The sequence below is a fragment of the Anabrus simplex genome, chromosome 1 (assembly GCF_040414725.1).
Source record: "Anabrus simplex isolate iqAnaSimp1 chromosome 1, ASM4041472v1, whole genome shotgun sequence".
NCBI classification, from domain to species: domain Eukaryota; kingdom Metazoa; phylum Arthropoda; class Insecta; order Orthoptera; family Tettigoniidae; genus Anabrus; species Anabrus simplex.
Window position 1 is genome coordinate 606,443,767 of NC_090265.1, and position 12,751 is coordinate 606,456,517.

The window sequence follows — 12,751 nt, forward strand, 5'->3', positions numbered from 1 at the left end:
ACACTTGAGTGAGATTAGGTGGAATAGGTTTGGTGAGATGGATCCAGGAAGGAGACACACTGCTGTACTCAGGAATAAAAGAACATAGAAGGGGTGTTGGATTACTGATCACAAAAAAGATAATGAAGAGTTTAATAGAATGGTACCCATTCTCAGAAAGGATTGGAGTAGTTCGATTTGCATCAAGAGTTAGACCAATTACTGAGGCCTCCATGGTTCAGGCGGCAGCGCGTTGACCTCTCACCACTGGGTTCCATGATTCGAATCCGGGTCACTCCATGTGAAATTTGTGCTGGACAAAGCAGAGGTGGGACAAGTTTATTTCCGGGTACTCCAGTTTTCCCTGTCATCTTTCATTCCAGCAACACTCTCCAATATCATTTCATTTGTCAGTCATTAATCATTGCCCCAGAGGAGTGCAACAGGTATCAGCAGCTGGCACAATTCCTATCCTCGCCACAAGTTGGGGCTTCATTCATTCCATCCCTGACCCGGTCATTGACTGGAAAACAGATTTTAGGTTTTCATTCAGTTAGACCAATTACAGTGGTGCTATGCATCGACAGAGGCAGGAGAAGAAGAAGAGCAATTTTATGGTCAGCTACATCAAACGCTGTTAAAGGCAAGACGAAGGGATATTCCGGTGATAGTAGGCACTATCTTTCCTCATAAGAACTTCCATAAAGTGACATGGCTTTCCCCTAACAATAGAATGGAGAATCAGATCGACCATTTCACTATTAGCAAGACATGGCGAACCTCCCTGTTGGATGAGAAGAACAAGAGTGGGGACAGATGTGGGAAATGACCATCACTTAGTAGAAGCTACACTTCAATTGAAGATTGCAAGTACTAGGCACATACATCAAAAGAGGAGGATAAAGTATAACTGAAGGATAAGGAAGTGCATCAACATTTTTTCATCAGAACTGAGTAATCGATTCCAACAGCAAAGAGAGGAAGAAGAAGGACAGGATATTGAACATAATTGGAAGAGCATATAGAGTACCCACATTAATATCTGTGAAAAGGTCTTAGGCAGGAGGGAGAGTGGAATGGATTACATCTGCGACAAGGGAAGCTGTGAATCAAAGGAAGGAATGCAAGAAAAGACTTGAAGACCACAAGAACACAAGAAGAGAAGGTACAAGCAAGAACAGACTTTAATCAACACAGCAGTGGAGTTTTTGACGTGACAAACCAGCTTTTATCAATAACCTTGCAACACAGAGACGGCAGCACAAAACAATGATAGTAGGACACTATACCACATTACCAAGAAATTAACAGGAAAGTTTTCTAGATCTGACAAACCAGTGAAAGCCAAACATGGGAGACTATTGTCCACACAAAAGGAACAGCTAGAAAGATGGAGAGAATACTTTCTGGAGATTTTCAATCGTGAAACAATCGAGGAAGGGGAGGCAGAGGTGATGACAGAAGAAGAGCAGGAAGATGTTGCTATCAGCACAGAACCACCATCAAGAACAGAGATCCAAAGGGCCATTAAACAACTAAAGAATGGCAAAGCAGCAGGTGTGGACAATATCGCACCAGAGGCCTTGAAAGTGGATATGGGTACTTCAGTTGAGATTCTGTTCTTACTTTTCAAGAAGATTTGGGAAGAAGAGAGGATTCCCACAGACTGGAAGAAAGGATGTTAATTCAGCTTCTGAAGAAAGGGGATTTATTAGAATGAGATAACTGAAGAGGGATTACCCTCCTTTCGATACCAAGCAAGGTGCTCTCACGAGTAATTTTAGAAAGGATAAAACAGAGAATTAACTCAAGGCTGGGGAAGGTATAAGCAAGATTTCAAGAAGGTTATTCCCGTACAGACCAGATCAATACATTGCGCATAATTATAGAACAATCCACGGAGTTGCAATCGCTGCTGTATCAACTATTCGTAGACTCTGTAAAGGCATTTGATAGTGTAGTGCGGAAGATGATGTGGAAAGCCATGAAAGAGTTTGGGATTCCGAAGAATATTATAAAGATAACTCAAGCATTGTATGAGAACTACACATGCCAGGTTTTAAATCAGGAGATGTTGTCTGAGCCCACCCCACTAAATGCAGGAGTTAAACAAGGAAGTTTGTTGCCACCTACACTATTTCTTATGGGACTGGATCTGATGATGAAAAAGGCAATGAATCGCCGAAGAGGAATCCAGTAGGGACTGACAGACAGATTGGAGGACTTTGACTTCGTGGATGACTTGTGTTTGCTAGCCAGCAGTTTTAAGGATATGGAAGCAAAGCTGAATCATTTTAAAACCAAAGCATCAGAGGTAGGATTGAAGATCAATGGATAGAAAACCAAGGAGATGTGCTATAATAACCGAAATAAGGCACTATTATTTTTAGGAAACTAAGAGATCAAACAAGTCAAGCAGTTTTGCTACCTGGAAAGTATGGTTACCACTGAGGGTGGAACTTTAGAGGACATAGGAAATAGAATAAATACGGCTAAAGGAGCATTTGCAATGCTGAGACCAATCTGGAAATCAAGGGAACTTAACACCTATACCAAACTACATGTCTTCAATACAAATGTCAAGTCAGTACTCCTCTATGGGCGTGAAACTTGGAAGACTAACAAACAACTGATTAGCAGACTCCAAACATCTGTGAACAGAAGTTTGGGGAATATCCTGAGGATATGGTGGCCACAAGTAATCTCCAATGAAGAGCTGTGGAGGAGAACCCATCAAACACCCACTGACATTGAGATGCGTCATAGGAAATGGAAGTGGACTAGGCATACATTACAGCGAGATAAAGACAGCAAGACAAGCCCTGGAATGGAATCCACAAGGTAGCAGGAGAAGAGGCAGACGAAGGAACACATGGAGGAAAAGTGTAATAGCGGAAGGGATGGAAAAAGGAGGGAAGACCTGGATCGAGATCAAGACGATGGCACAGAACAGAGTCCGTGGTGGACGTCCATTGGTGCCCTATGCTCCACTTAGGAGATACAGGAAATAAGTAATATTCAGTTCTATTTGATCGATATTGACTAGTAACACTTATTGAAAAACCTGTTCTCTTGCAAAGAAAGATTTCCAAAATTCCTAAGAAAAGACAAAGTTCTATGATATACAATTTACATAAAAACAAATAATCATATTCATTTTTTGTATACTAAATTGCCAACAGTTCAATTCTGTTATAGTCTAAAACACCTCTCTTATTCTTCTTATTCTTAAAAGAAAAACTATACTTGTTTATTTTCTATTAAAATCTTGCTTATCATTGCTCTAAACAATTAACCACAGCATTTCATTTTTTTAAGATAATTAGAGATGGTTTCCAAACGGCTGAATAAAAACAACTATTAAACATTGTTTTCTGCCGCAGTGAATAAAAATTTAATTTAAGAAGATTTGATTTGAGAGATGGCACACAGAAAATTCATATACTTTACCATACTGAAGAAAGAAGAAGGGCGGCTCTGCATTGACATACACAAAATATACAGACACTTTTAAGCTTTACTGACAAGAGAAAACACAATTTTTAATAATGGTCTTAATTCAACAGTTCGGAAACAAGCTTAATTAGTTTTTTAAAATGTTACAATACCAATCCTGCCAATCATGACTTATAGACTGGAGACCTGTGTTATAAACAAGAGAGAAGCGAGTCAAATGCAAGCATGTGAAATGAGATCCTTAGGTCAGCTCTACAAAAAACCAGGAGAGACCGAGTCAAGAATGAATAGATTCACAATTAAGTATTTATTTTCCACCTAGTCGATACAATGATTGCTTAAGGCAATTTAATGGTTAAAAGTGGTACATGTTTCGTATTTTATCAACATCTTCAGCCACATAACACTGTTTAGATGAAAAATATATAAAACTGACAAAGTAATGCTTAAGAGGAAGTGTCCTTAAAATTAACATAAGATTGACAACATTAAAACAAGGTGCAAGAGCAAGGAAGAACGCATCATCAACATTACACCAGACCCAAGACTGTGAAAGAATGACAGGAGTTACTGTTTCAAAAGAAAGCAGGCTTAATAAGAATTGACAACTAGGAATTAGTTATATTTTCATCTGCATTAATAATAAGAACCACATTGTGATATCTGGTTTTCTTCATTTCGACAATTACTTATAAACTGTATAATTTATAATTTGACCATTTTTCATGAATTATTAAGAAAAGAATATTCATTTAGGACATATTCTCTATGGAATATTGTACAAGTGTTTCCTTGACAACTGCTTTCAATTGTAGTAATAATTTATATATTTTCTCTTGAGTTTTTGTTTGTTTTAATGTTGTCAATCTTATGTTAATTTTAAGGACACTTCCTTATTACTTTGTCAATTTTATATATTTTTCATCTAAACAGTGTTATGTGGCTGAAGATGTTGATAAAATATGAAACATGTACCACTTTTAACCATTAAATTGCCTTAAGCAATCATTGTATCGACTAGGTGGAAAATAATAAATACTTAATTGTGAATCTATTGAAGTGCGATACGGACCATGAAACTGATTTTATGTAATCAAGAATGAATATGTAAGGAGAGACCTGCAGGTCAACTTGACCATGGAGGAAAGGATAGGTGCTGCAAGATTGAAGTGGTTAGGCCATGTGAAGCGAATGCACCCAACTCTAACTCCATGCCAGTATCTGGAGATGGAGGTGCCCGGAAGAAGACATATTGGACGGCCTAGAAAGAGATGGACAGAGCAGCTTAATGAAGATCTCAAGAGGAAAGGAGTAAAATGGGATGCAGTGGAGAGGGAAAAACTATACCAGGACAGAATTCAGTAGAGGCATATCGTTCACAAAGTTCCTACCCGACTTGTGGAAGGAAATCTTGATGATGATGATGACGACCATGGTTGCCACGTTAACTGTTTAGAGCAATGATAAGCAAAATTTAATGGAAGATGAATAGTTTTTCTTTTAAGAAGATGAATAAGAAAAATGCTTTAGATTATCACGAAGTAGAACTGTTGGCAATTTAAAATAAATACATTTTAATGTAAATGTAAATGTTTATGTAAATTATGTGTTGTAGAATTACAGTAAGTCTTTTCTTAAGGATTGTGGAAATATTTAATGATTGCTGAGGAAGAGAACAGACCTTGTTCTCAAAACATGTATGAAACCAACACGTATTAAGTAAGTTATACATAGTTAGATGTAACTGTATTGATAAGGCAGACCTATTACAGCTCTGTTTCACAGGATGTTTAAAAAAGTCAAATTTATCGTAATTAATCCAATGATCTCCACAACAGTCAATACAAAGTGATATCTTACAATCCACCAATGGTCTAGAGAAAAAAGTAGTCTATTAATACAAACCTAAATAGCTGTGTGAGCAAAGCTACACACCATTAAAGGATCAAGCAGTCATAACTCCGTAGTTTTTTCCTGCATGATTGTAAGTTAACTGAAAAAGCAAAATAATAACACTTATAGTTAATAACTGCTTATTAATTTATACACGGTGGAAAAGTAAACAGACATTAATTAATGGCTGTAGAAGTTTAAATATGGAATGGAAACAAAATTAAAATACTGTATACATACAAGTTATTAAAAAAAAAAAATATATATTTAGTATGGTAGTTCAGGCGGTAGCCATGACAAAGAGTACACGCAGCAATAGCAAAGATAGCTGACCATCTGTCTGCTCAAAAGTGACTTCAGATTCTGCATGCGATGAATTCCCACTTTTCTTGTTCAGAGATGGAATGTACAATGAAGGGAAGGAAAACCACCATTCATCCAGAGACAATAAAGAAATAATTGCCACTTGAAACTACCAACAACAGGTTTGGTTAAGGATGTAGGAAGAAGTGACCATCCATCCACTTCCTGGTCTGGGAAGAACACAGCGATAGTGTGGGGGAAATGTTCAACTGCAGCCCGGCTAAAACAACACGTTCACGAAAGTGGACTCTCAAAGTACATAATATGTAGGGTGTTTAAAGAAGAATTGAATTTCCATCCCATCTATGAAAACCGAATTCTGTGCAGGAGCTGAGAGCTGAAGACTGCAACTGCAGAATAGAGGAACTGATACTTTGTTGCTTTTTTTTTTTTTGCTAGGGGCTTTACGTCGCACCGACACAGATAGGTCTTTTGGCGACGATGGGATAGGAAAGGCCTAGGAGTTGGAAGGAATCGGCTGTGGCCTTAATTAAGGTACAGCCCCAGCATTTGGCTGGTGTGAACATGGGAAACCACGGAAAACCATCTTCAGGGCTGTCGATAGTGGGATTCGAACCTACTATCTCCCGGATGCAAGCTCACAGCCGCGCGCCTCTACGCGCACGGCCAACTCGCCCGGTGATACTTGGTTGGCATGATGGCCTCGACTATTTCAAAACATTCTTTGGAGTGATGAAGCCTTGTTCCATGTTAGCAGTTTTGTCAATCGACACCAAGGTTAGTACATAACAGGTTGCACAGAACAGGGGTTTCTACGTTCAGAAGGCTTCGGCTATGCCCGGGTATGACGTCAGCCAGTTGCCCACCACCAAGGTTAGTAACCTTGACCACCAGTCTCGCTAAACGTCTATGCAGTAATACTGTATGTGAGTAGTGTGTAAGTTTCTTTAATATGAGCAAGTGAGTTGCAGTTTTGAGAGCCACGAAATTAAAGCATGCCATAAAACTGATGTCAGCCATCTAAACATTGAAATTGAGGTTGAAGGTTTGAATTACATTGCAGGTTGGATGGCTAAAAAGCATGAAAGCACTCATCCACACTTAGGTTCCCAAACAGCCATAGGAGGAACATATGGCAGTACGTATTGTTCAGGTTCCTGGGTTCGAAGTCTGTCATATGGTAGTCTTACAGAGCGGACAGCTGAGTGTCCACAAACCGTACGAGATATGCAGAAACGTTTCTGTTCTTATCATGGACTGACAATCCGAAGAGGGTTGGGAGTAATACAGAACCTAGTTTCTTTAATATGTGCAAGTGATCCTAATTTAAGTAGTGATCTGGTAGCCACATTTGTGAAAATGAGGACATATGCTCGTGGAAATCTTTTACACAAACCTGAGGAAAAAAAGGAAAAAGTGGAAGCAAACGTGTCAACGTTATGGAGGTGAAAGTCAAGAAGATAAAGAAAATGAAGAAACGAGTTAAGGTAAGGTTCACTTAATTATAATAGAATTGTTTGTTCGTTCTTTTGTTCGCTTTCTTGTTTATTGGTCATATTTAATGCTCAGTTCTGTTTCATTCAGAATACTTTATTGGCCACTAAAATCCTATCAGCAATAACCACAGTCTTGTGACACGATCAGCTCTTGTATTATACATTATTATGTTCGTTATCTATTTACAAAGTCAGTCTGAGCATATATAGGGGACACACGAGCTAATAATTGTTTGGTGAAAACATATCGCAATCACTAAATTCCTTTGGAAAGTGCTCCCGTGATCGGAGAGCAGGTATCTGCGTGGCGTCACGCTCGAATAGCCAATGACTGCAAGCCAGCTGTTGTGGGTAACCTGTTATATACTAATCTTGAATCGACACAACTTCCATTACTGAGTGGTATATAATCCTAGGATTGGTTCATGCTTCACGTGAACATAGACCAAATACAGTAGAGACAATACGCGACACTCGGCGAGATATCAAGGGACAGGTATTAGAGATCTCTCTAGCGGATTGACCTGAGAACTACTGATTCTGTCATAAGAGCACGTGTATTTGTGTGTGAAGTCTTTGGTGTTATTTATGCGTTTTCAGTGAGTTGACATAATTAAATAGTAGCGTGTCTTATTCCTTGATATCTCCTCTCAACATGAGGGGAAAGGTATGTGCTGTGTTTGAGTGCAGTAACTATGAAGTAGAGAAGAACGCGCTGTCTTTCTTCCGTTTCCCTTGTGACAAGAAAATGTAAGAAATATTGTGTTTGCATATATATTCTTCCAGTGACAAAGAGATTTTTACAGTACTTCAAATCTTCTGACCCACTCGACCCATATTTTAACTGGCTTAAAATATAATACGCATATTTTATTGTATAGTGCAGCAGCTAACCTTCAATACCGATGTGTTGTTGTAGGTGTGATCTGTGGGTTTGATTTAATTCAGGAAAATACATATGCATATGAGTGTGGCTGGTTGTGTTCCAAGTTACCCCATTTGGAAAGCCATAATGCGTTGTCAAGTACTGAATAAAATATGGGTGATTTAAGAAATGTACATATTTTGTTGAAATAATATGATGATGGAAATTTGCTTTACCCTTATGTAATGGCATTACGGCAAGTATTGCTTATAGGGAAAGTTTGAATGTTTTTGAGGCTAAATTTATAATTTTCTTTGTGTTAGTAGGCTTCAAGTTAAAAGGAAAATTGTCCAGCTCTTAAATGTAAATTCATTGAATCATGTGTGTAAGGAATGTGCTGATATTTTTGTTGACAAGTGTTTTAATATGATGATACAACGCTTTTAAATGAGAAAAAAGAAAAATCTATCCGTGAACGTTCAGGGAGGAATTCTAAAGCTAAAAAAGTAATGCATAAATGAAAGATCAAGCCCTTCACTGCAGTCCATTTCACATCTTGATTATATGTCTAATTTCAGTTTTTAAATAATAACCTGTTAAATAATTCTTCATTCATTTGTCCAGAATTAGCAACTTTGAAGTTAATATCTTAGTAACACTTTCCTTCTAGACACAATTTATTTATCCATTTGTGTATATACATTTCCACTGATATTTGAATTTAGCGTGAATTTTCAGGTCAAGCCACTAGGAGTGCCACTTGCGACTTGTCTCCCATTTTAACAAGGCTAAATCTGTAAGTGTCGCGTACAGTCTCTACTGTATTTGATACAACTTTGGTAATTTATATTATTTTTGGTACCTGCGGCATTTGCTTAAATTCATTTATCTTTGTTGCTCTTATCTTAATTATGCTTTCAGTTTAGTAGGTTTCCGTTGATTTGATGCAAGTTCCCCTTTGGCGTGCATTCATGTCACAGGTTTACTGGATACCGTTTGCCTTTCTCTTCCACTATCTACGCTGACCCTACATCAATCATTCTTGATTTGTGACTAGTCATTTCACCTGTGCATGACTGTTTATGTCATCGGCAACTTTATCTTTGATTGGTACCGAGAATGTATCCCTCCGCTCTTTTCTACTTTTTATCTTTAGTTATTTATTTACAGTATTATTTGCTGATTGCAATTATTAGTATTCTTCCTGGACCCCCTCTTTCTTTCTATTACTCCGTATTTTTTGTTAAGGTTTCTATGTTCTGCGTAGTCATTTTCACTGTTAGTCTTTCAGCACTATTTTTTGTCCACAGCATCTAGAACCTTCTGTCGTTCTGCATAAGGCCAGCCTTACCCCGGCTCCTTGCTCACTCTCCAGGGTCTGTTCGGAATCTCTCCCAGTTCTTCACGGCAGCTGCCACGCTGCACTTTCACCTTGGCAGCTACTTGGCTGCACGCACTAACAACAGCGGCACCTCGCCTACATGTTCCTCATTGCACTCCGTGCGAGGTCATCTACCTCGCCTTCACTCATGTCTTCGCACACTGCAGTATAACATGCCGCTGATAACATAGTTGTGCTTGCTGTTGGCTTGGCTGACCTTTTCATTTTAGTTGAGATACGTATTGAATGGCAGCCTGGACTCTGTTTTCTGCAGCGAAATATTCTCTAGATCTACTGCTATTTTATCTTCTATTTTAACCAGTCATGTTTACTCCTTTGAAAGGACATTTTTTATATGTCGGCTGCTTTGTCTGTGATAATTGTCAACTGCAATGAAATTTCTGGCCAAAAGTTTTTGAAACTTTCTTTGAACTTTTATCTCCGTGGAAGAGAATGAGTGCTAGGAGATTCACCTCAAGATTTTGTAATCTATTTCATGATTTCTGTGTAATGTTAGTCATTGAAGCCTTTCTAATTTTAACTTTTGGTAACCTTTTTTTATTAACTTCAACATTTCTATATTTGTTAATGTTATTCAACTTTGATGTTTTGTCTGGTTTCAATCAGCCTTCAAAATGAGTCTACTTAATTACTCAAGATATTCTGAATTTTTCTGTCATCATAGGATGACAGTCTTATTGTATCTTATATTTATCGCGCATAGCCGGTGGCTATTTAGCTCAAGGTCTAGCGCTTTATACACACATTCACTAAATTTGACTATTATTCATTTAACTCAATTTAATTATTTGTTGTTATATTTTCAATATTACTCTAATAAAATTTGTAACTGCTGTTTCCCATAACCTGCTTCTTTCTCCAAGGATGATGGTGGAGATGCAAAATAATCGCAATGTGATCATGTGATGTAGAATGACCCCAAATGTCAATGGTCCATATACAGTATTCTGTGCTACACCATTAATTCCGAACATTTACTTCAGATGCTTGAAGATTATGGGGAAACACTTAAGACCTTCGGAAATAAAATTCAGCATACCTGTACAGGGTCATTGGAAAAGAATACCCATATTTTTAAAAAAAGGTGCAAATAGGATAAATTGAGACAGTGAGAATGATCTTAAAATAAAGAGGAAAGGAGTTTTTTTTTTTTTTTTTTTTACATACCTTAATAAATTTCTATGTGTGCCCCCAGTAGCAGGATGCTTTCAGATGCTGGAAAATCTATTAAAATGAAAATAAAACTAACCCCATGGCACTACAGTCCTGAAGGGCCTTGGCCTACCAAGCGACCGCTGCTGATTACGAGGTGTCATGTGCTCTACCAAAATGGGTCTCTAGTATTTAAGCTCTCTCAAATGCCAACTGACAGTATAGGAATTAAACCTGCAACTCTGTGCATAGAAAGACTACATCTAACAAACTGGTGTGTGATCGAAAATTTTTCTGTCTACATTAAATTCCTCAATTTTATCAACTTTTTCTGGCCAGTCCTGATGTAAGGTCATGTGGCCTCCAGAGAGGCCTGGTGTAGGTCTTTCTAGCCAATGCCCATGAGCAACCTGTATGTGTCTGTGATGATGATGGTGATGATGATGATGTATGACAGGGTAAAACCTGGTGTCAGTACATAACCTATTCCCGAAGATTCAACACTAAAGGGTCAATTCAAGGCTTAATGTCACCATCTGATGGACGAATCACTATCAACGTCATATGCGCTCACTCCATATAAACACTGTGGAGAGGTCTGGAACTGAATTCGGGTTCTTGGCATGCAATCCACTGATTAGAAACTGTACACTCCAACCTCTCCTGCCCTGCTTACCAACAATCTGATGATAATTATTTTTCCCAATATAGCCAGTCACAAAGTCAGAACATAAAGACTAAGGCCTTAATGATCATGGCCACCAGGTGGGCATTTAGTTGTAATCCTGACTAAGAACTACTGGATCACTATCTTAAACAACTATGTAAAATATTGAATTTCTCACTTAAATGACTGTTGTACCTGATTGTGGCTTGTTCATAGTCTGCAAACCCAGTATCTGGATTCTTCTTTTTCTTTTTCCTGTCCAAAATCTCTGCTTCCAATGCCCCAACATTCAGAAGTTTCAGCCGATCATAGTCTTCACCCTATGAACACAAAATAAAATCAACTGCTTTTGAAAACAACAACAACAACAACAACAACAACAACAACAACAATAATAATAATAATAATAATAATAATAATAACTGAGTCAGTGGCGGCTCGTGCTGAATAATGTTGGTGGTTCTGCTCTGTGACGCCCAGTTCCGTTGCCATAAGTGTAATAGACAAATCTAAATTCGTATTGCACACAGAAAATGTCAGCTGAGCTCGTGTGAATCCTTCCTCCAACCCCGCGGAAACGTTTTACTCCATGTCCTATCAGTGTGAAGTTCTCGAAAATATACCTCTGTGGTGTAGTGGTTAGTGTGATTAGCTGCCACCCCTGGAGGCCCGGGTTCGATTCCCGGCTCTGCCACGAAATTTGAAAAGTGGTAAGAGGGCTGGAACGACAGTGCCAGACACTGCGCCATGCCACGCCATGCTGGAAGTTGAGTCTACTGATTACAGTTGCATGCACAGTGGCAATTGCTTCACCATATGCTTAAAACATTCCTCCAGTATGTAATAATTACCTGGAATCAGCATTGAAGCAAATGTTATTATGAGGTAATGAAAAACATTTCCTACCAACTTTTCTCATAAGGAATAGTAAGCTCGTGTCCTTGTCCCGAGGTGGTGTAGCTCTTTTCAGGCACACCCCCAATGGAGGTGAGCTGCATGCACCATTCTATAACAGCCCTTCTGCCATTCTTAAATCTCTGGCATTACCGGCAATCAAACCCAGGTCCCCCAAGGACGGCAGCTAGTAACACCAACCGTTATGCTACGGAGGTGGACAGCTTTTCTTTTTACAATTTTACTATTTGCTTTACATCGCACCAACTCAGATAGGTCTTATGGCAATGAGGGGATAATAAAGAGCTAGGAGTGACCATGGCCTTAAAGAAGGTACCCCACCATTTTCCTGCTGTGAAAATGGAAAACCGTGGAAAACTATCTTTAGGGCTGCCGACAGTGGTGTTCGAACCCACTATCTTCCAAATGACCGAGCTCGATAGCTGCAGTCACTTAAGTGCGGCCAGTATCCAGTATTCGGGAGATAGTAGGTTCGAACCCCACTATCGGCAGCCCTGAAGATGGTTTTCCGTGGTTTCCCATTTTCACACCAGGCAAATGCTGGGGCTGTACCTTAAGTAAGGCCACGGCCGCTTCCTTCCCACTCCTAGCCCTTCCCTGTC

The 12,751-nt window shown here is 38.8% G+C and overlaps 1 protein-coding gene across 1 annotated transcript in view; it reads right to left on the reverse strand.

The window, feature by feature from the left end:
• LOC136857199 (pre-mRNA-splicing factor SYF2) overlaps window positions 1-12,751 on the reverse strand; it is a 67,979-nt gene that overhangs the window by 17,333 nt on the left and 37,895 nt on the right. The window contains exon 3 of the mRNA XM_067135663.2: window positions 11,430-11,554. Coding sequence (XP_066991764.1) covers window positions 11,430-11,554 — 125 coding nt within the window. The remainder of the gene's footprint in view (window positions 1-11,429; window positions 11,555-12,751) is intronic.